The following is a 24,148-nucleotide window of genomic DNA, read 5'->3' on the forward strand; positions in this document are numbered from 1 at the left end:
GCGGTCCCCGTCCTCCCTGTGAAGGCTGTGGCATATTTCATTGCCTGAAGCTGCCGCGTCCGCAGGGAGCCGGAGGTAACAAAACTGACCAAAGGAGAAATATCCGAAGCGAAAGGCCAGGGTGAGGAATTTATAACAGCAGCTAAGGCAGCAAAAATACAAGCGCCTGACCAGAGGCTGCCCTCCCGCGCGCAGAGGGCAGGAGGCTGCGGAGCGCAGCCAGGAGCCACCCTCCTGCTGAAGGCAGAGCACTGACACCAGGTGCCCCTGCAGCACTCCGGGCACAGGGTAAGGGCCTGCAGCCTCCACTCCCCTGGTGCGGGCGGTGGTCTCCAGGCCGTGCCCTCCTCACACCGACTCAGCCCATGGCACCGTGTGGGTACCGCTGTGACACGGCCTCCCGGCGATGCTCTGTGCTGCTGAAAGGTACGGATGGGCGGCCTCAATCCCACAGCCTGTGCTCAGCAGCAGCCATGTATTTCCACCCTTGCTTTCTCTTGGAAATTTAGAAATAAACCAACTTAAAAAAATAACTAAGTACAACGATACTCCAACTAAACCTTGCTTCCAATATATAAGCAAGGCGACTGATTTGCAGGATGTGCAACTATAATTCCACGGGATCCAGCTCGCTACACAACGCAGGAGAGGGGAGCTGAACCCCACATGCTGGGAGCAGCACTGCAGTGCCAGCCTGTGCCCCTCCAGCTGCACCCCAGGAAGGGTCCCTGCGCAGCCCAGCGCCCACAGAGAGCACGCAGGGATGCGCGGCGGCTGTCGCAGTCTCTGCCTTGCCCCAGCTCTGAACCGGTGACCCTTACTAATATCATCCAGTCCCTTGATATCCTCGGGGAGCAATCAGCACATTTTATTAACCCGGCCAATTTTAGAAGTGCACACGCAGTATTCTGGTTACTCTCTCCTGCTCTGCATTACGGGGCCATTTCGCTGCACGCCGCTCAGTGCGCTCCGGCTCTCCCGGGGCGCAGCGCGTACGGCTGCCTGCAGACGCTGCTCACAGCAGGAATGTTCTGACCTCACAGAAAGCCTCCGAGATCCCCACCACCAAATCCATTTTTTAAAATGACACGTTTCCACCTATTGGTCCCCGGAGTGAACTAATTGCTTTTGCTAGTTTTAAAAGCCAGAGTTATTGCGCTGAAAAGAAATGAGTAACTGCACAGGAACTCGGAGACAGCCTGGGCTTTCTGGGCTGAAATCACCACGGATGCAGACATCCCCGCTGCCCAATGGGGGACATCTCTGTTTCACGGGGGGGAATTCTCTGCTTTGCAGGGATGTGGGGACAGCAAGGGGTTAAGGTAACCTGACCAAACACGGAGCAACTCAGCCAGAGCCGGCAGAAGATAAGATTTCTGTCTGTGCTCTAACCACCGGGCTACCCCCTTCTTTGCTAAATGAAGTCCTCTGTCTGAGGGCACACTGCTACTCACACTCACAGACTATTCCTTTGGTTTGGTTGCTGTTTTGTTGCTATTCTTCCCAGTGTCAGCCCACAGCAAGCCTTGCACACACACACACACACACACACACACACACACACCTGCCCAGCACACAGACTGGAGAGCAACCCACAGACCCAAGCAAACCTCGCTGAAGCACAAACCACACACAGTAACAAAGTCCAAAAGAATTACACGCACAAAAAAAGGGGCACACATGCTCAGAAACCTGCACTTACCTGCACCAAGGAGCAAAGAGTCGCAGGGCACAGAAGGACACCCCAAGATGTACCCATCACACCATGGCTCTGAGCACACAGCCCCTCTACTGAGCACATGTGATCCCTCTCAGGTAGGAGCAGCTCAGCCCCACTGATTGCTGGGACCTCGTTAGCCCCCACTGCTTCCCCAGCTGAGTGAACTGCCTTTCCAGGAGGCCCAGCTGCCTTGCAAACAAACCACAGCTGAAGGCGACCACTGCTCATTCTCCACCACCCATTCCCCAACGCCTTAACTGTGCTCCACAGAGTAGATCCCCCTCTCTTTTTTTTCCTTCCCTAACAGCATTTCACAGGTGTGGATGCTGAAAGGTGTAGATGGGAGGCTGCCTCAGGCCGACTTGCACCTCCAGCTCAGCGACCTCCGAGGTGCTCATTTTTCTTTGGATTTTGCAGAAATTTGTTACCGATTAAGCGAAACTGCGCCGAAATAACTGCGGGTCCCACGGGCTGTCAGCTTAACAGCCACATCTCAGGTTAAACTGCATGAATGTTTTATATGCAAAGGGCTGTCGATTATGTAATACAAACGCATCCAGCTTCTCCCCTGGTCCAGCACGTGTGCCCCAGGCTCCCCTCGGACAGCAGGGAGAGCAGTCAGTGCCGCTGTGTGCTGGGAGGTCTCTGCTGCCTGCTTACACCATAAACGAAGTTGGGAGAACTCGTTTAAAGCCAGCGCTTTCTCTGCCAGCTCGCAGCTTAATGGATGTTTTCCTCTCAAGGTTTTTATTTATAAAGATCCTCTTTTGTTTTCCAAACGTGGGGTTTATGGAGGAAACGCTCTGCCCTCCAATCCTCGTCTCCAGGCAGAGGGAAGCGGCTCAGGACATTGCCCGCTTATTGCACACACCTCTACATGGAGATTCTTAATCTTCACCCACCCAAGATTAAGACAACTCCAATTATGAAATCGATACCAACGCAAACAGCAACATCTATTACAGTTTCAATGTTTTCGTTGCATTTTCTCTGAACTACGAAAGCGGGCTGATTTTAATGCGATTGTTGTTGTTTGTGCAAAGTCTGCTGTTTGATGCCGGCACTACTTATGCAAATGCCCCACTTTCCCCATCCCAACCTGTCCTCTGACTCCTCGCGTGAGTAAAGGCAATATTGAGTGCTTGCGAGATGAGGATCCATTTATATTTAGGGCTCCATTACTGATCAGGAGGCAGAGTGTCCTTATGGCAGGTATAAATTACAGTTACACTAATTTCAGGGCCCTCAGTCTCTGTCCCAGTGATGCAGCAGAAGAGCTTTCGAATAAAGGAGATTCTTCTCTCGCAGCAGTTTCAGTTCTTTTCTTTCATTAACCACAACCCATCCTATATATATTTATCTACGTTTCCCCTCCATATGCATGTCTGAATACCTCTTGGAGGTGCAACGCTCCCGCGCTAAGACTCAAACACAACAAATCAACAGTCATTTTGCAAGCAATGACAACAGGCCCTTCCAGCAGTTACACCACGTCACAAGTCACGCAATTAAACTTTAATGAAAAAACTCAAAACAAAAGCCCCGAGAAGGCCCTGCTGCTTGCTTTGTCCTTCAAACAATCCATCACGGAAACGCAGGGCATTAAAATGGAAGAACCTCTGACTAAAGCTGCGTCGTAAACCATTTTTTTTTTTCCTAATGAATTCCACCTCTTTACTCCACTGAATCAGCAGAGCCGGATGGAATTTCTCTCCTCTCAGAGCACAGGGATGTGCTGCCGATAGGAGTGGGAAGCCATGCGCTGCACCTCCTGCCTGCTCCCAGGCTGCAGCCCCACGCCTGCTGCTCCCCGAGGCCGAGCACCGTCCCCTGCCAGCACCTGCAGACCTGCGGGGCTGTGCTGCTGCAGGGGATGAGCAGAGCGGGTCCCGTGGCAGCCAGAAACGTCCGTGCGTGTGCACACTTCTGGAAACAGAAGTACAGACATAGCTCCACCACGTTCCTCGTCACCTGCAGCTTCGGGAGGATTCAGCTGGAGCTGGAAGGGTCACACACAGCTGCTCCTCTTTCGCAGCCCCACCTTCCGCTTCTATTTTTCCAGACCTACAAACGGCATCCCTTTAAAACCAAGCCTGTTATCCCGTGTATGCTGAGATTGCATCATTTGATGGAAGGTAACTGCAGTTTACGTGTGCACAGGAGGATGCAAAGTGGGACCCAGGAGCAGCAGTGCCCATGCAGTGGCAGTGGCACAGCTCAGCTGAGGAGCAGGGCAGCCCTTCCAGCAGCAGGAGATGCAGTGGGACAGCCCCAACCCTCCTGAGTCCATCACTGTTTGTCCTATTTCTGGGCTCCTTGACCCCCCTAAGCTGTCATATCTGCACTGCAGAGGGAACGTGAAATCATTTTAAAAGGAGGGCCAGAAAAATGCACAAGAAAAAAAAAGAGAACTGCCTCAGTTATGTTTTCTCTTTAAGGGTTTTTCCCCGTTTGTGTAATAAAGGAGAGTTTGGCCCCATCAGTCACCATTCCTTCCTCTATCTGCCAAAGAGGATTTCACCTATTATCTAAGACGGTGTTTCTGTACTATATGAAGTTATTTTCAATGAAACCTACATTTGAATAGCCTTTTTTTACACTTCACCATGTTGTGTTATGAAAGCCAACGTCTCAGAGCAGAACGTGACCCCACACCCACACAACACTCCTCTCAGCATCAGGTCCCTGCCAGCAGGAGCCTGGGACACTCAGACACTACAGCACCACAGCAAGAAGGCCAACAACCCCATGTCACAACCCCCAGAGAGCAGATGGTGCCAGGCAGCTGCTCTGCTGTGTGGGGTAAAGCCAGGGCCTCCCTATGGGCCAGAAACACAAGCACTGCTCAGTGGGCACCACAAGCAAAGGCAGTTTATATGGGAACACAGTCAGGTCCTTTGCCCTGAAAAGTGCCCCAAGGATGAGCTATGTGAAAACTGGAGGTTTTTAAGGCCACGTTGCTTCCCCACCTGAATCTGCCAAAGAGGAACAGATGTGGGCAGGGTGCAGCGTATTTCTGCTGTCTGAAGGAAGGCCTCGCTCTAACACACCATCCCACCCATGCAGCATCAACGGGGAAGAAGAAATCCCATCAAACAGGAGCTGGGTTGGGCTGTGAAACCTGGGATTAGGCACCTGCAAAGCCACCTGAGAAAGCAGGCAGGGAAAGCAGAGGGTGAATGCACAGCGTGGCCAACAGCCACTGCCGACCCAATGCTCGGCCATGCCTTGTGGAGGCACGAGGGATGGGAAGGAGGGACAGGAGAGTGGGGCAGAGGGAACCGGATGGCTCTCATACCTCTAGAAGAGCGTTAAACACTAACCTGCCTCAAATGCACCTTCATTCCCACTCCGGAGCCATCCGGTCTCCCGAGGATGGGCAGCCACGAGCCCAAGCCCACCACCTGATGCCCAAACAGGAGAGCACTGACGGGTCGGGGGGTTCCCACGCTGCCTCCACAGGGCTCAGCCCAGAGCCAGGAAGAGCCGCACGGGGAGACCAAACCTGCCCTGCAAAGTCCCAACTCCAAGTCATGCAAATCCCAGCCTCCCTCCGAGCGCTGATACCAACACAGGGACTGACTTCATCGAACAGAGGGAGGAAATGGGGAGAGGAGGGGGGGCCCTGCTGCCTACACACAAACACACACCCCACCTCAGGCGATGGAGGGGGTGTGAATAATGGAGCAGGTTCAGCAGCCAACAGCGTTCAGGGTCGGGTTAGTAATCCTCTTTTTCCATTTCCGCTTGCTATTTGATGTAATTATCGTTTTTGATTGAAATCCACCCGGACTGTAACCCCTCAGCTTAATGTACTGCTTAAATCCTTGGGTACACAACCACGCTGCTCCCCAGACTCGCCTGGAATAGGAAACCATTTCAATGCCAAAAATAAGTCTCTGCTTTCTTTGGTAACACCCTCAGTCTTGGCTCAGTTTCTGCCCCATCCTCCGAAGGAGATGGGCAGGGAGTGACACCAATGGGTCCTGCCCTGTGTGCCAAGCCTGCACGAGGCTTCACCAACTCCTATGCTTCGTTAAAGTGCTCGGACAGGTTGCACTGTGGCAAGGATGCAGGACCTGGAGCCTGGCCCGAACTCCCAGAGAGTTTGCTGCCCTCCAGCCTGCGAATACCAACAAGCCGAAGCTCCATCCCGCTTTCACACACAGTGGTTTCCATCCTGAAAGGCCTTTCAAGGCTACAACGAACAGATGATATTCATAATCCACGGGAAAGCTGGGAGATCTACCCATCTGCAAGATCAGATAGACAGAGCTGGTTTTTCCTCTCCAGCTCCCTCTGTACCACTTGGCCAGACCAGCAGGCCAGCCGCAAACGAGCGCCTGGCAATTAGAGCTCGCGGCAGGAGCGGCCCCCAGCAGTGTGCCTGCTGGCAGCAGGAGCACCAATACCTGCAGACAGAACCTGCCCAGGAACGAGCAGTGCTTCAGGTACCCGCTGGTCTGCTAGCAGAAAGCAAAGGGCTCTTGGAGGACCTCCACCTAACCCGTACTTCAGCTACATGCAAACCTGATGTGAGAGGGCACACAACACACACCTCGCCCCGGCTGCGGGGCAGAGCCATACAGGGCAGTGAGAGAAGGTGCAACTTCATTCAAGATCCAGAAAACACTTAATTTCACCTATATGGGAGAAGGACGGTTCCCTTGATGCTGGTGTTGCTTGAAGACTGAGCCACGTGCTTGGGTGAATGTGGTTAAACAAATAACTCAGAGCCTTCCCCAAGACCAGAATGGGACCACTGGTATCTGAAAGGTGATGTTACAGCGGCTGTTCCACGTCCCCGTTTGCACCAGGAGAAGGAAGTTCTCAGAATCACCTCATGAGACTTTCAGATCCACTGCAGAACCTTGGACGAGTCCAAGAAAGCTGCTGAGCTTTGGATGCCTCTACACCTGGAGACGCCTGGCTGCAAGCAGGAGGCAGCCAAGCCAGCGCAGGACCTTTGGAACCAAACACGGCTCTCCAGATCCACTCTCTGTGTCTCAGTTTTGCCCTTTACATCAACATACACATCAAGGCCAAGCAGTGGCAAAGCAGTGCGACCACAACAGTGCTACGACAAACAACTCCCCGGTGGGGAAAGGCAGCAGACGACGTGCCACTCCTGCCCACGTCACCCCAAAGAGGAGCCTTGGCTGAAGGCAGAGGTCATGGAGACAGCCTCTGTGCTGGAGGCACCTCTGCTGGCAGCGCTGTGACTCAGCGGTGAATTACAGCCGGATGGGCTGGGCCATGGCAGGAAGATGGAGACAGCGAAGCAGGAGGAAGAGAGGAGCGCAGGCAGCGGGAGCAGCGGGGTTCCCCTGGGCTGGGAAGCAAAAGCTGCCCAGAGCTCCGTGCTTCTAGGAACGCTGCAGCACCGGCTGGGCTCCGGTGACTGCCACCCGTCCAGCAGCAGGAAGAGCAGGGCAGGCGAGGGGCACTCTGCGCTGTGCCCACTGTTTGCCCTCGGCCCCTCTGGGACACAAAACGAAAGCAGCTCATCAGCAGAAAGCTCTGCCTGGCAGCTCTCCCACCTGCCCAACCTGCACTCCCAGTGGTCCCAGGCAGCAGCTCCCTCTCTCTCCTATCACACATCTCTGTCTCTCTGAAATATTCAGATGATTTGGTTTGGTCCTCTTCTCCCCCACATCAAATCCTCCCCCTGCTCGTGGAAGCGGTGGATTTCACCCAGGCAAAGGAGGCTAATTTACACCCTTCAGGGTTTAAAATAGCAGTGGCGTAAATGAAAAGTCCAATTTCTTCAAATTTGCATTGTAAAACCATCCTTCAACTTCCTTGAAATAAATTTTACTATTTTATTAGTGCAAACAAAATGGTAATAAAACACTAATACAGCGCCTTGTATCCAGGGGAAGAGCTAAAATTAACATAGACCGAGCAGTGTTTGCTATTACATTCAATTACCTTTTTACTTGAGATTTACATTCTCATCCCCTTAATCTCCATAGTGGTGGCTTTGAAATCGTTCCCCACAGTCGTTCCTGTGTGTGGAGCAGCAGCAGAACACGGCTCACCCACCACCCCCAGCCCCACTGATGGCCCCCACTGCCACCCCCCCCCAAGGACCCCCAGCCCCGCTCTCCGGAGCAGCACTCACTGCCCTCCATGAGGCTCCAGCCTTCATTTCTCAACTCGAGGCAAACAGACCAACTGCACTGGGAAACGTCCCCTAATTCTCAGCTCCGAGCTGCGGTGCAGACAAGTTTTATTACCTCCATCGTACAGACACAAAAACTAAGGTACAGACTGAGGACCACAGCCTGAATGCAGCAGCTGTCAGTGTAAATCTGAAGAGCGTATGTAGTATGGCAGTGCTGTAGCTCTCAGCTGGGACCTGCAGATGTGGCTCTGCTCTGCGGTCCCTCAACTGGGATCCTGGTTACATGGCTGGGATTGCAGCCTGCAGCCCGAGGCCCCGCAGCAGCAGCTCCACGCTGCTCAGCACTGCCTTGAGAAGAGTCACACAGTCATAGCATCACTGAGGCTGGAGAAGCCCACTAAGAGCATCCAGTCCAACCACCAGCCACCAGCCCAGGGCTGGCTGAGCAAACTCAGCACAAAGAACGGATGCTAAGGATGCAAATGCAATAGAGGGAATCCACTTCCCCAGCACCAAGGGAAAGCATTTTGGGATTTTTTTCACCTAACACGGTAGCACGTCAGGGATGTTGGCCATTACCAAAAGAAAGGCAAGACTTGGTGAAGACACCACTGGGAAGCGCAGCATCACCAGCACAGGGGGAGCTGCATGCAGTGACAACAGATGAGCTTTTCCTTCTCATGTGCAAAGGCTGCCCACTTCCCCCCACACACCGCAGCCAGTGCCTGCCCCATGGGTGACACCCCAGCAGTGCAAAGCAGTGCTCAAGCAGGCTGCACCAAGCACCGTGTGCCACCTTTCTAGCCTGGCCAAGGGAAAACTCAGCAGCCCTTCATCCCAGATGTTCCAGTGCTATGGGACCGCTGCAACACTGCACACAGCCGAGGAGGAGGAAAGGGCAATGTGAGAAGGCACCAGGCAGCACCTCGAGAAGAACCCCAAGGGTACCCAGAGTACCCATAGGTACCATAGGGTACCTATGGGCCAGCTGCAGCCTCCCTGCTGGACACAGCTCTGCCTGAGCCCATCTTACTCCACGCAGCACAAGGCCATGTTCATTTCCAGTGCCTCCCACGCAGCTGTCCCACGATTCCCAGTGCTCCCTTTGAAAGAACACCACTGCAGGGGATACGACAGAGGTTTCAGACCAACAAGAAGCTGCTCAGAATCTCCCTGTGATCGGGAGGTCCATTTCCTAGCACTTTGTGGTACTGTGGAGTCTTCCTGGCAGCATCCCTGACAGCTGCCTCCAAAGCCACCTTCCTTTTCTCATCAACAAAACCTTCTGTTTCCGCTTTTCAATCCACAACTCGCACGTCTGTGCTCTAAACAGCTCATCTGGCCCTCCGGAACACACATCCTTCATCCTACCCATCCTCCAGGATGGCTGGAGGGGAAGGATCATGCAAAGCATCAGCCAACTGCACAACCCTACACCAAACGATAAGTGCCCCCCTGCAAAGGACAAACGTGTCCCCAGGAAACCTTTCCTCCATCCACCTTGCAGAAGGCAGCACACAAAGGCTCCAGTGCAAACAAAATTATCACCAGACACCTGATCAAAACAAAAACCTCAAACAATAACGAGTAGGGAGAAGAAAGCTGCCCAGGAGCGCGGGGCTGAAGTCAGTTTCAGCTGCTCTTCTGCTCCTTTTTTCTCTTCTCTTCCCCCTGCTCCCCTGAACAAAAGGAAGTTTGTTGTCAGGCTCAAACATTTCCTGGGCCTTGTCTGAGTTCCACCTTGTTTTCTTTTTTTCCTCCCCACCCTGTACAAATAAAGCAAAAACCAACTGGCACCACCTGTGATGAAAGGACAACTAAATGCAGAATTTTATCTTTTCATTCTTTTCTCCCCCCTCCTTTTTCTTTTTTTTTTTTTTACCCTTTTTCTTGGCCAGGAGTTTTGGGCAAAGGACAAAAGGTATTGTTGGGTAAGCATAATTCCAGCAGCTGAGTCACGCTAAGATACTGAAGCGCTGGCGGCCGAGGGGGTAAAGGAAGCCAAGCTGCTGCTTCGCTAAATGCAATGAAAATGCCAGCACTGCTGCCAGCCCCGCCAGCCCAGAGCACGAGGGGCAACAGCAGAAAATCAAATAAAACCCTGCTACAAATCTCATCACCTAAGAAATCTCCTGATGAAAGACGGTAACACAGAGGAGGGCGGACACGCTCCTTCCTGCAGACTGCAGAGGTTGGAAAGGTCACCGTAAAGACAGTTACGAGCCTTACTTAGGACAAGAGAAGGCCCCGATGCCCCCAGGCAGCCCCAGGGCGCCCCACACACCCCGACCTGCCCAGCCCAGGGCAGGAGCTGGCACGGCTGCAGGCACTGCTGACCATCAGCAGACTGCACGGGGCCACGGGGCCCCAAGCAGGCACTTGCTCAGAGCCCGTTCAGAAGCACGCTGCAGACCCTGCAACTCAATGGTACATTTGGGGGAGCTGGAGAGCTGCTGTTTGTTTATTTTATGATGCACTTTGGTCTCTCTCAGTTGCGCTGTTATCCTACACCTGTTCGCTCCCCTTTCTCTGGGCTGATAACAGACACACGTTGTGCAGAGCGGGAGCCTGGCCGGCTCCTTTTGTTTTTAATGAGACACGTGCATTTGGTTCCAGACTATCAATGCTCAGGGTCAGGGAAGAGGCAGAAAGCTTCCCTCAGCTCAGCTCCACGTGGAGCAAGGTCCTCAGGTGAGTCCCAAGAGGACAAGTGTCAACGTGTCACCAACCCTCTCCCCCGTCTCCCTTTGGGACCGCGCTGGTTGCGCTGCTGCTTCGCTTCCAGAGCAGCCCTGGCCTCTTTCAACAGCTCTGGCATCATTTCATGGCAGACCCCATGACACACGGAGGCGGCTGAGAACAAGGAACCATGCTTTTCCAGGAACAGAGAATCCAGAATTTCTGGTTTATACATTTTCCCATCTGGATTTGTTTTGCTGTTCATAGGGTAGATCACCAGAGATAAGAAAAGAAACGTAAAGAAATATCAGCGCAGTGGCAGCCCCAGCGGGCTCAGATGAATCTCTTGCGTGTCACAATCTCCTGTTTGGGCAGAAATTTGAATGCATTTTCCAGCAGCAGCACTGATAACCTGGCATCGCCCCCAGGGCTGTTTCAGCACGGCTCTGCCCACGGGTTCTGCAGAGTAGGAGCGGAGCAGCTCGGACATGCCCGCTCTCAGGACTGTCTCCACCAAGCCGTGGTTACTTCTCTTTGCCACTCGTGTGGCCAAAGTCAAAACTGGCCGAGACGCTGCAGGACAGAACTCGTTAGAAGAGCCTAGAGATTAGCAGTTTAGTACTTGACACTGCTGGAATAAAAGAGCGCGCTGGGAAGATCCCGTGCGGCACAGGAGGCAATGAGCAGGTCACACCATGGAACAGAGCGCAGCGCTCCATCTCCGCTTCGTGGCCCGGAGCCCAGGGAGGAAACCCCAGGGATGGCGGCCGCTGGTCCAGCACTGCCCCCGGCCTCACCCCGCTGCCCGCTGCTCACTGCAGACCAGGCTCTGGGCAGCGAAAGCAGCAGAGGAGCTCGGCCAAGGGGCAGCAACACCGCGTGCGCTCCCTTGGTCCTCCCTGCCAGCCCGAAGCAGGCAGCTGAATTTACACAGCAAGGACGGCGCGGTGCAGGCAGCGCAGCGGCTGTCAGCTGGGAGCCTCCGCACGCTGAGCTCCCGGTTAAATGTTTTCATCAAAACCAGAGCGAGAAAGTGCAGAGCAAACACAGCCAATTAGAGGCTGGGATGGAGCCTCTGCCAGCAGAGCTTCCAGAGGGGCATGAGTCACCTTAACCCTTTGGGAGCCGGAGCAGTGCAGCTCCGTGGGGGAGAGGAGGAAGACGGAGAGGAACCCTCTGTGCACCTTCCATTCGCATCCCCCTGAGCTCATCTGGGTGTAGAGGTGTCAAACTGAGACAAAAGGATTTGTCTCGGCCAAAATGCTTCCCCATCAAAACCACGATGACACACATCTTTGTGAGGATGGTGCAGGTATACAGGGCACTTCCCCAGGCTGCCTCTGCCCAGCTGCTGTGAATTGCCCGATTCCTTAACATTTAAGAGGTTATCAAAATTTAATTGTGTTATTGGGCTAAATTCCCTTTCAAATTACGAAGCAAATAACATGCTTCTGTTTGCAGAGGGATTCCGTGCCGACGAGCCAAAAGTTCAACTCTCGAGGAGCATCCAACATTGCAACACCGGAGGTGCTCAGAGCTCGGAGCCTTCTGCAGCAATAATCCCAAGCCAGAGCCAGGCTGCAGCTCGCAGTCGCTCGCACCAACACCCTCTCCTCCAGGTCGCACACGTACCAAATCCTGCACAGCTCTGCACAGCTGCTGCTGCCGCAACGGGTTTCTGCATGGGCTGCAGGGCTCTCCCCAGCCACGCTCCTCATCTCGCGCCGAGGCACCCGCCCAATGCACGGGAGCCAAATGAGAGAGGACAAATTACCACGGCAGCTGATGGCAGCAAGAGCCCTTCCACGCAGGGGGCAGTTGCAGCCCAGCACCGTGCGGTGCCACAGCCATGGCTGGGCCCCCTGAAGTTGGGCATTTCAGGCATACCGTGGCCACTGGAGCAGACGGCTTCAGATCCTGCTGAGCCAGCTTGTGGCTGCATTCAAAACTGAGTAAATTCACAGCTGTAAGCTGGGAGTTTATACAACCCGTAACTTGTTAGGGATGGCTGACCAAGCCAGAACGATCGCTCCCCAGCCGACAGGGCTCTTATTGGTTAGACCTCTGAGCGCCTGGCAGGTTTTATTATTTTTCTTTCCCTTTTGTTTTTGCATTACGAGGCGGGGGGGGTGGGGGGGAAGGCAGGACAGGAAACATCTATTTTTGTTCCTTTCCTCATCAAAGACAAATTGCAATGGAACCTCAGGCTCAGCCCACTACGGACTCCTCAGCACACCATTGACCAGCTCTGGGGACAGGGCTGTCTCCCTTTCCTTGCTCCATGCAGTGCTGCAGTGTGAACAGCTCCAAAGCACTCATTGAAATATCACCAGGCTGCTATCACTGCTGGCACCTCACGCACAGACGCTCGCCTCAATGCCGTGCTCGCACCCCGTAACGCTGCTGTGCTCCCAGCACACGTGGGCTGCATTGCATTCAGTGCATGAAGCACAGCGCCCTGCGCAGACCTCCCCGGGCTCTCTGCAGCTGGAGAGGTGTCACTGCTGGAGCACTCTGCACGGGACCCACCAGCAGTGCATGCAGCAGGGCTCTGATGGGAACAATCCCAGCACCAGGCACTGTGCTGCAGCGTGAGCTGTGCGCTCAGGGGAAAGCATGGTGTGTGTCCGCATGTGACAGCCTCAGCCTAAACCCCTCTGTTTTTATCATGACACGGTCCCAGTTCTCACCCAAATGGCCTTTTTAGCAGGAATCCCAAACACGAACCAACCGCAGCTGGGCTGGATGGAGGGCCGGGGGCTCCCCTGGGACTCTGAGCACATCCCAGCAAGGATGGCCCCGCAGTGCCAGAGATGTGTCCGGCCACCACGCAGCAAAACTACATGAACGGGGACCTGTAGTGAAGTCTTAAATGGGGGATCTGGGAAAGGAGAAATTCCCCCCCTCCCTGCTCCGCAAGCAGGGATCACACTGCCTGCTGCCGCTCCCACAGGTTAAAATGCTTAAGTCCTCCAAGGTGCAGCTTAATTTTCTTTTTTAAAAAAGAAAAGTGTCAGTCTAATTAGATAAATCCTCTGAGCACGTGGCCCGGAGTTCGTCATGGAAATTAACCTCCTTGAAAGATCACAGTGACTGAAATAAGAAACTGTGTGTTTTGGCATAGTGCAGTGAAATGGGAGATGCAGGCTGCATTTCATACACCTTCCTTTCATATACCGTCCGCGTTTCATATCTGCCCTACTGGCCCTTCGCTCGGCACCAACACTTTATCTCCGAACGCCTGTTTGCAAATCGCTGCTGAGAGGTTGCAGTAACCCCCGGGAGAGATTTTGCTGGCTCACCAGTGTGAAAGGACACTGCTCCCGGTGTGAGGCTGGGCTGCTGGAGGCAGGGCTGGGTACCGGCAGCCCTCCGGGAGGACGCTTTGCAAACAGTGGCACCGGGAGCGGCGCTGCCAACGCAGTGCCCGGTACACACCGTGCGATGCTGCGCAGCGCAGGGCCGGGCTGCAGAGAGCTGGGAACAGAACTGGGCTGCTCTGTGCCATAGGGAAGCTTTTGTTCCACGTCCATTTCCACCCTGCGTGGCACCGCACAACGCGTTAAGTACACACCCCAAGCAAGACCCTTCCCAAGACCCAAATACTGCTTCCACACCGAGGGGCTCGGCGCACTGCCCTCTGAGGACAGTGCCCAAAACCAAAGACCTCTTTAAAACCCACAGTGCCCACCACCCCCTCCCTCCGTGCCTGGGTGCTGCCACATTCCATACCCTGCTGCTCCCAGCCCTGGGCTCAGCCCCATGCAGGCGGAAGGATCCGGAGCAGCCTCAGAGACCCACTCGGAGGTGACTTCTTGCATTGTCATCGAGATGACAGGCCCTATGGCTCCCAATTTGGAAGCAACCTATTTCATTTCCAAACAGCGTCACTGGTGGCGGAACGGAAACAGGAGAGAAAACCCTCTGCACTCCCAGCACAGGGCCGAGGAACCAGGATGAACTCAGCCCTAATGCAGCTTCTCAGTGGTTCACTGCCAAGTACAGGCAAGCCCCGCAGTTCTATTAGTAATAACTTAATACCTAATAATATTACCAATGTAACACTTAACCTTGAAGCCAAGCACCTGGACCCAGAAAATCGGCATTTAGCAAAGCTTCCATTCATTGCATTCGGCTTCTCCTTCATGCCAGCTGATCACAGCTCCTTCCACCTGCTCCGAGGGATGCGGAGCCTCGTAAGAAAGGTAACGCTTAACGCCGGCCAGGAGCTACGGGCTGAGCACGCTGCGGGAGGAGAAGGCTCCACGTGCCGGAGGCGGCCCCGCGGAGGGGCCGAGAGGAGCTGCCGGGCGTGCGGCTCGACGGCTGAATCCACCGCACGGCCCGAAGGCATCTCCGCGTTTTGCCGGCAGCCTGAGGCGGACGCCGGAGCCCACCAGCAGCCGGAGCGAGCAGAGCCTCGCACGCAGCCACCTAGTGTCCGCCCGAGCCCGCGGGATGCGCGGCCCGAGCCGGGGGGATGCGGGGCACGGAGCGGCGCGGCGCGGCACGGCACGGGCAGGGGGTGCGGGGCCCGAGCAGCGCTCACGGCCCCCCGGCCCGCCGAGGTGTCCTCCAAACGCCAACTCGCCGCCAACTTTCGCAGCCCGGGCCCTGCAGCCCGGCCCGACCCACCGCCCCTTCCCCTGCAGCCGCCTCCATCCCCGCTCCGCGGAGCCCCCTCCTCCACACTCTCTTTCTCTGTGTCCTCGAGACTCCTCTCACCTTGAGGAGTGTTAGGATTACCCAGCATTTACACTCAATGCTCCTCTTTATTCCTTAAGACTTATTAAGAATGATAATGAGCTCCAAAGCAGTGACACGTCTCTCTCTCTCCCCCTCTGCCGCTCGCTCTCTCTCTACGTGCCTTTTCCGTCAAAGGCACACAGGACAAATCCGACCAAAAAAAAAAAGCAACTTGACAATATGGATCAAGGACGTGTGAGGATTTATACCCCGCAAATCCAGCCTTTTTTTCTGTTTATTATTTCCACTCGGATTCCACCCCCTCCTCTTCTTGCTCACGTTCTCCCCCCTCCACTCCAACCCTTTTGGACGTCAAACGAGACCGACGGAGAGGAGCAGCAAGCTGCTTGCCTGGAAAACCTCGTTAACGTGGAGCTCTTAAACGGTTGATTAATTTTAGCAAAATTTACGACGCTCTCCTGCTTTCCTTTGAAGCCGCAGCCCTGCGCACCACAAGTTAACTTTCAGACCCTCCCGTGAGCCCCCGGCTGCCCGACTGAGGCACGGCCAAAGCGGCCCTGCGGTGCTGGGAGCCGCATTCCTCCGGCACGGCCCAACCTGGGGCTCCCAACTGCAGCCATCCCACGGCCCGCCATGTAAAAACCTCACTGCTCCGCTCTGCCGAAGCAGACAGAAAGGGAACCCCGGCAGAAGTCCCCAGCTCCGGGCTCCCGGCACAGCAGGGCTCTCCTAAAGCCACCTTCAGACCTGCTGCGCTCCGCCAGAGGGAAAAACCGAACCGAAGGAGGTTTATCCCTATCCTCAACTGCTCTTCAGCATCCCTGTCATCTCCCCGGCTTCCCCCAGCCAGTATTTGCCTTTATGCTTTGTCTCCCTCTGCTAGGCTCTGCTTTTCTGATATAGACATCAGGAGGTTAAGGGCTCAATTACCAACTCGGTGAAGCCTCAGCTTCGCGTCACTTCGGGTTTCTCTGCCGCTCTTTGGAAATACACCACGAAAGCCCTCTCCTCCTCGGCCTGCCCTGCCCTCAGCTCTCACGCCTGCTCCCCGCACGCCCCACGGGTGCACCCACACATGTGATGGGGGAGCGGGGCCGGGAGATGGGAGCGTTAGCACTGGGAGCCCTGCGAGCGCCCAGCCAGGCTGAACACGAGGCTTTCGCCCTCCGAAACCCAAAGGAACATCCACATGGAACTGACAAAATAGGATTCGCGTGGTTCTAATTAGCCCCAGCCTGTGGAAAAATGGGAAGGAAGCGGCTCTTTGATTAACGTTACAAACCAGAGAGGAAACAGATTTTAGAAGTTAAAGCAGCAGCGCTGTGGAATACAGAATCATCGCAGCGCTCAGGGATGGTACCTGCTGCACCCACATGGGCTGGGGTTTCTTTGGGTGTTTTTTTCCACGAGATGCAAGCAAAAGCTTTTGTTTATGGAAGAGCCCCGCTCCCTTATCTCCCAAGGAACGTACACAGCCGGACCACGTAGGAATCCTTCTGAAAATGAAATGAGCAAAAGCAAGGAGGGCTGAGGGGCTGCAGCAGAGCCCCCAGCTCAGCGGATGGCAGCGCCTGCTGGGCAGGGAGCAGAGCTGTGGGCAGTGGGGCTCTGCGGGCTCCGGGCAGGACGGGGCGCTGGGCAGGGAGCTGTGCAGAGTCACCGGGCAAGTTTGCTTGGGCTTGAAAAGAAAAAGGAAATAAGTTTTTTTCTTTTTCTTTTCTTTTTTTTTTTTTTTTTTTTTTCCAGCTCGCTTGATTGTTTTGGGTGGAGCTCGAGCGTGTGTGTATCTATGCCGTATATAAAAATGAATTACTAATTCTTTCCTGGAAACTGTTTGAATTGCAATCTGTAAGATACAAAAACACACCTTTATTTTAACACTGATTTTCACGCAGATAGAAGAATGGGGGGGGGGGGGGGGGGGAGGGAAGGGGAAGAGTGAGGGCAGAGTGCATTTCCCAGGGGCCGACGGACCCCCCCCAGCAGCAGCACTGCCCCACACAGCCCCACACTGCCCCACACTGCCCCACACTGCCCCCCCTGTGGCTCCGGGCTCTGCTCTGCTCGGGGCTCCGCTCTGAAACTGCGAGAATGACAACGTCATGTGTGCAGAAAGCTGACACTTGGAGCTTTTAAAAAGAAATGAGGAAAAATAAGCTGTTGACTTCTCGGTTAAAGTATTTTCTTGTTCTAACTCATGTTCTTATGTCACTGGGCTAAAAAAAAAAGAGGGAGAGGGAGAGAGAGATATGACTTTCCTTGAATGATCTGTTTAACCTAAGCCAGAGGAAAAAAAAAGAAGTCATTAATTACTTATGTGAGCTATTGCTTCTGAAAGACAATAAACCTGCCTGGTCGCCATGGATATGACATATTTGCTCTGAAAACAACACAATAATTAGCAAAGGGGAAAGATACAAGGAGAATATGCAAACTCCTGAGTTTAAAGCCATAGTGTTTCCTTTTTTTTCCCCCCCTCCTCTTTTTACTTTTCGGAGTCAATTCTGTTTGCAATTCAAATCCAACAAATAAATGGAAGATTTTTAAAAAATAATAATTTAAATGCTCCACCACATTGAGAATGGGGGGGGGGGGGGGAAGGGGGGGGGGGAGAGGGAGAGAAATGAAGGAGGAAAAAAAAGAGAAAGTGCAGAATGGACGCAGCTCATCCCCACCGAGGTGCAGTACGTCTGCGTGGGCACATGTAAAATGTATGCACAGAGGCACACGCAGACATCTGCGAGTTGGGAGGGTTACGGGCACCGTCCCCCCTGGGATTACTCCTTTATTTCCAAGAGGGGCACGGGGAGGAAAAGCAGCCCTGGCCGAGGCAGAGCTCTGGAGCCGGATGGGCAGGCGGTGGTGAGGGCTGTGCTCAGAGCACATCGCACCGCGGCTTCCATCCCAGCCCTCCAACTTTGCTCCAAGCCACGAGCAAAAACCCCACCGGGCGCACAGCACCCGCGGCGCTGCGCCCACCTCCGCCGCGACACGAACCCCTCTTCTCCCTCAGCTCCATTACTTTTACAAAGTGCCGTCCGAGCGCAGCAATGCGAGGGGGGAGTTAACAAAGCGCCCAAACTGAGCTCCGTGCGCAGAGCCTCGCGGATAACGTCGCAGGGAAAATGTTTGTTGGGTTCCCCTCTCATTAAGATGAGACAAAGACTACGAAAACCTCCCCTAATGCGAGAGCTTTCTGGATTCTGACCTTCCACATTTAGCGACCAAGTAATAAAAACACCCCAACCGGCGCTTTATCTGCGGAGATATTTGACTTTGAACTTATTTTAACATTACAAAGACTTGGGAGGTATAAAAATAACAGCACAGCCGCCACAAGTTTCTGTTGCTGTTGTTGTTGTTGTTGTTTTCGCCGCTAAAAGAACCTTTAGAACAAAATAAGCAGATTAAGGAAACATCCCCCTAATTTACCAGGCTCTTTTTCTGTTGTGTTTTTTTTTTTTTTTAGACAATAGTTTTGAGCCGGACGCTTTGATCTTGAAAGGGTTCTGCTATCTCGTGTGATGAGGGAGGAAAAATGATCTGTTTTAAATGATGATGCAAAAAAAAAAAGGATCAAAGCCTCGACTTTCTGTTGGCCATAATAAGCTCTGTCTCGCACAAAGCTTCAACTTCAGACTTTAATATATAAAATGTACGGGAGCCCAATAAAAGCTCTCCAAAGGTACAAAGTCTGCAAACAAAAGGGGACGCTGCTCCTTTAAACGTTTTAGTGCATATGGAGTTTGATTTCTGAAAGAGATCAGTTTAACATCTCCATAGAAACCAGCAACAGATTATCATCAACAGAATAAATAACTAGTCTAATAAATTAAACAGGAGGCATAAGATCTGGAAACTTGATTACCGAACTTGGACGATATTCCCCCATAAACTCTTCCCCACCACCTTTCGGGCGGCGGCGGCGCATCAATAAAGGGGCGGTGGGCGCCGAGCGGCGCTCCCGCAACTGCGAGGGAACTCCGGAGCCTCCGCGAGCGGCTCCTCCGGCGCCGGCAGCGAGCGCGGCGATCGAGGGCCGAACCGCACCGCTCAGCTCCGGGCGCGGAGGGGCCGAGCGGCTGCGGGAAGTTGGCGGGGCCGCAGGTGCGGGGCGGCGCGCTGCGGGACGGCGCTCCGCCGGAGTTCGCCCCGCGCGGTGCGCGCCGGCCCCGGGGCGGCGGAGCGGCTCCCGCACGGCGTCCTCCCGCCCGGGACGGTCCCGGCACCGCCGCTCTCCTTTTTCGGCCGCCCCCCCCCGACCCCGCGGCCGCCGCTGAGTGACGGCTCGGCCACCTGTTCCCGGCCCGGCGCCTCCAAACATGGGCAGCGGCTCCCCCGGGAGCCCCGGCCCCGCAGCCCCGCAGCCCCCCGGGCCCGCAGCCCCCCGCCGCGCACGGGGGAAAGGGGACGCGGAGGGGAGAGAGGGAGGGAGGAAGGGAGGGAGGGAGTGAGGGGGAGAGAGAGAGAAAGAGAGAGAGAGAGAAAGGGAAGGCGCTGGAGGGGGGAAAACTTCCTGGCTCCGGATGGCAAATCAGCTGCGCATTCTGCAAATGCCACCGGGTAAAAATAACCTGCTGCTGCCGCTGCCGCCGCGCGCCCAGGGGGCCGGGCACCCCCTGCCCCGAGCGCCGCGGCCCCCGCCTGCCCCGCCGGGGGGCTGAGGGTCCCCGTGCGGGTCCCGCTGCGGGCGCCGCTCGCCGCAAACTTCCCCGCGCCGTCCCCGCCGCCTCCCGCTGCCGGCCGCTCCGCCGCCGCTCGCCCAACTCCGCCGCCCGCGCCGCGCCGCGCCGCGCCGCACCGCGCCGCCCCCCGCGCCGGGACCGCCGGGGCAGCGCGGGGCTCCGTTACCTGCGGCGCGGGGACACGTGTTGCCCGGTGCCCGCAAATAAAACACATGAATTAAAACAACAACAACAACAACAACAAAAAACTCCTGCCGGTGCCGTGCGCTCCCCCGGGCTGCGCCGCCCGGTGCCCACCTGCCGAGCCCGCGGGCCGAGCCGGGGCTGCTGGAGGCGGCGGGCCGGCCGCGGCCGGGCTTACCTGCACTTGGGGCTGCTTTGGGTGACTTTCCAAGTCGGGGGAAATGTGTGTGTGTTTGGGATGGAGGCTGCAGCGCGCATGCGCCATCAAACTTGCCCTGATCCCGGATTTTTCCTCCTCGCGCTCCCCTTTGCTTTGATTATTGAATTTTCCTATTTCTAACAGGAGGGCGGGCGGCGCGCAAAACCCGGCCTGGAGCCGCCGCCGCCCGCCCCGGCCCGCGCGGGGAGGGACGGGGGCGGCCAGGCGGCGCGGAGCGGAGCGGACTCGCTCCCCGGGCGGAGGGCGGCCGGGCACGGCGGAGCGCCCGCAAAACCCGGAGCGGATCGCCGTGCCCGGCGGGGACAGCGCGGCTCCGCGCCTCCGCGCCCGCACCGTGTCCGCACCGCGTCCGCACCGTGCCCCGCGTCCCGCTGCCGGCACCGGGAGCTCCGCTCACCGCGGTTCCCTACGGCCGAACCCCACCGAGAGCGCTGGGGCGCATCCATTTCTGTATTCCCGGCTGATGCCAGCGAGCACAGCGTTCAGTTTCTATCTTACAAACTTCCAAACTTTGTTGGTTTTTTTTCTTTTTCTTTTGCTGACACTCGGTTTGGCTGTTACTCAAATCCAGAACAAACCACGCTGTGCTGCATCTCCCCCTCTGTGTTCAGGGCTGGGGGCGTCCGGCCGGGCTGCAGCCGAGTGGGCAGCGCTGGGGGTGGGAACCAGAAGGGTTTCCTCTCTCCGCCAGCACGCACCTGGATTCCCAGCACTGTGCTGAGAAAGCACTGCTTTTCGGCTCTACCCCTCTTTCTCAGCCCTGTCTTTCAACCTGTCGGTACTTCTGCACATTGTGCAGCCGCAGCTCTGCCAAAGCAGCCACCCGTGGGCCCCTCTGCAGGGCGCAATGCCCCACTCGGGGCTGCTGGAGGGCGAGAGCTGCCCGCAGCCCCTCCACCCGCAGCCTGGGAGCCCCGTGGTGGCGCACACACACACAGCCCCAAGCAGGAGCTCTCCACCTGTGGTCTCCTGCCCGCTGCTCACATTTTGGGGCAGAAACCCGGGTTTTGTGCTGGATTTACCGGCGCCTTGCACAACCGGGGCCCAGCTCTGCCATGGCGGCTCCTACGTGCTATTGCCACACACGTAAATAATAACAATAATTAATAATAATAGGTTAATTCCTCTGATTTCGGTGTGACTACTCATGTGAGTAAAAGTGACTCATCGACGTGAGTGTTTGCAGGACCGCTGCCAGCTCCCGAGCTTTTATTGTGAGTCCTCCAATATTTGGAGTTCTGCTTTGATCCACAGCTCTGGAATGACACGTTTCCAGCAGCCATGTTCACGCAAGGAGCTCGGCCATGAGGCCTTGTGCTCCCCGGCGCCGAGGGACGAGCAGGACCCTTCCAAAGGAATGGGTTCTTAACAGCTTCCCAGAACATCCTGCAGCCGGGCGGCTGGGATGCGGCGGACCCGTGCATTGTGAGCTGAGGTGTTCAGCAACACGCATCCATTCAGCTCAGCATTCAGGTCCTGTACGGACGGGGCGTCTCACCTGGCTGCACTGCAGGACAGGCACAGTGCTGTGCAAACACTCGGAGCGCTTCACGTGTCTGCGTCTGCAGAATGCAGGTCTTGTTTATCTGCATATCGTTTGGTATCTGTCACTCTGTAGTTACTAAGTTGTAGCTAGCTGCTCACAGTGAGAAAGCAGGGAAATGGGGATGTAAAGGGGATAATTGAAGTAAATAGGACTGCGTGAGATAGTTACAGGAACTGTGGCGAGTATTTAGAAGATCCTGACATTACACAGCCCAAACCTGTTGAATCTGTATGCTGGAGAGACACTGCCAGGGTACAGCCGTGCGCTGCTGAGTGACCCAGCTGCTGGTGCAAAAGTATGAAAGAGCAGGTCCCAAGCTATGGATTCTTCTCCTTGTGAGGCATCCCTGAAGAATGAAGGGTTGGGAGAAGAGGGCCCTTTAATTAAGTCTGAATCGTTATTTTTAATTGCGTTCACTTCTTATTATTTTCTCTTCTCTGCTTTTTTGCATTTCTCTCATCCGAGGTGCTGAGCACGCCAGCCATCCCCCTGCTGGGACGCTGCAGAGCACCACGGCGCTGCCCTCCTTGGGGCACAGCATGGTGATGTGTGCTTTGCAGAGCTCTCTGCACCGCACGCTGCCCCCCAGGCAGCCCCCGGCCCAGCCTGCCTCACAGCTCCCTGTGCTGCTTGCAGAGCCCTCTCGCAGTGCTCGCTGCTGCCTTCTGACCTTTCTGTCCCTGCTTGCTGAAGTTCGCCCACACAGAGCCCCGCTCAGCCCAAGGCTGGTGCCTGCCATGCTACTCCTTCCCAGTAAAGGCTCCTCCATCAGATAGAGCATGAGGTAATGACACCTTGCACAGCCTGGTCTAGATAGAAATAAAATAATTTAGCAAATTGCAAATGATGCATACTTAACTATTTATGCAGCATCTTCCTGTCATCAACCCAAAGCAATTTTACTTCCGCGTTGAACAGAGGATGAAAATGTTGTATAGATTTAACCATTGCAGGAGTTCCTTTTAAGTGGTGCAGTAATCTCTCTCCAGCTAATTTAGTGTTGTAATAAGGCACACCCTGAGAAGTCTTTTGTGTTCTTGTGTCAATACTGCCCCCAAACCATAAGCGCTGGCATCTGCATCTATCATAAAAGTGGGTCTGAAATACAGAAAGACTAAGGAAGGAGCCAGATGGCCATTGGTGAAGCAATCTCAAGAGCCTTTTTCCACTTCTGGACACACTGATTTCACTCTGATGCCCACTAAAATGCAACCTTCTTTCTGACCAAACCCACGCTATGGTTTAGAAGCGCCGTCAAACCCAACAGGGAGCGTAAAGCAGAGCGAGGTGTGCCTGGGAGAGGGTCAGCTCAGCACTGCTCTGCTTCTGCCCAGTGGAGGTTCCTTGCACATTGCCCGGGGTCTGCCCTGCCCCAGACCTCTTCAGTCCCATTGGGATTGAAGACCTGTTCAGTTCCAACCGCATCTCTCATTTTTGCTCCATTCTTTTTTCAGTATGCAACTCAACAGTGGGAAAACTCCAAAAGGAATCACGGACATCACCACCGTTCCATTTCCTTTCTGGTTTTCTTTACCAGATTTCCTATAACCATCAAGACCTCACACAGCTATGGGTCCTCCCTTCACTACTTTCAGTTTGCCTGGACATTTACCAAACATGTTGGCTGCATGAGACCATTGGCAGCTCCCACTCACGCCCCTCCATCTCCCCACAGGTTCCACGTACTCCCAGTCTTCCCTTAGTTCCCATAGCATGCAGCTTCACCGTCAGCTGCTCCCCCTGGGGAGAGGACATCATGCTCACTGCAAGCTTACTGCCCGTAACACATTGGTGGTACTGGTATTATACTACATAATTCAAATAAATTTCCACAGACTGAAATTGTAGGACACCTTTCACGCTATTTATCATTCGGTAATTAGGAATGGTAACATCCAAACTCATAATTACATTGTCCTCTATGTTAGCCATCCAAAACTCGCAGCTAAATCAAGAAACTTCCCCCTCAACCCCAGCTTTGTGAATGGTTCCCCCACTGGGGACCACTGGGGGGCTGGGGGGGCTCTTCTGCCCGTGCTGGGTGGGTGCCTGCAGTCTGTGTAGGTACATGAGGTCATGCAGCAAGGACCCACCATGCACCTGCTGCTGGGGAGCAGTGACAGCCAGCACAGAGCCCAGAACACACATCCATCTGGCTGAGCTGTGCATGCCCAGCCTGAGAAAATCGTCCTTAGCCTTAAAAAATTACTCACCCAAGAAAAACAGTGCTAAGACAACACAAGAAGGCCGGGATTACAATTATAAAAGCCCACAAATTCAT

General features: G+C 54.9%; 1 protein-coding gene across 1 annotated transcript in view; it reads right to left on the reverse strand.

The window, feature by feature from the left end:
* The window catches only part of LOC124417345, a 71,379-nt gene extending 47,757 nt beyond the window's left edge, over window positions 1-23,622 (reverse strand). The window contains exons 1-2 of the mRNA XM_046903260.1: window positions 23,523-23,622; window positions 20,280-20,692 (exon numbers count right to left, since the gene is read on the reverse strand). Coding sequence (XP_046759216.1) covers window positions 20,280-20,692; window positions 23,523-23,622 — 513 coding nt within the window. The remainder of the gene's footprint in view (window positions 1-20,279; window positions 20,693-23,522) is intronic.
* Between the last annotated feature and the right edge of the window lie 526 nt (window positions 23,623-24,148).

Source organism: Gallus gallus, chromosome 21, assembly GCF_016699485.2.
Source record: "Gallus gallus isolate bGalGal1 chromosome 21, bGalGal1.mat.broiler.GRCg7b, whole genome shotgun sequence".
Lineage (NCBI taxonomy): Eukaryota > Metazoa > Chordata > Aves > Galliformes > Phasianidae > Gallus > Gallus gallus.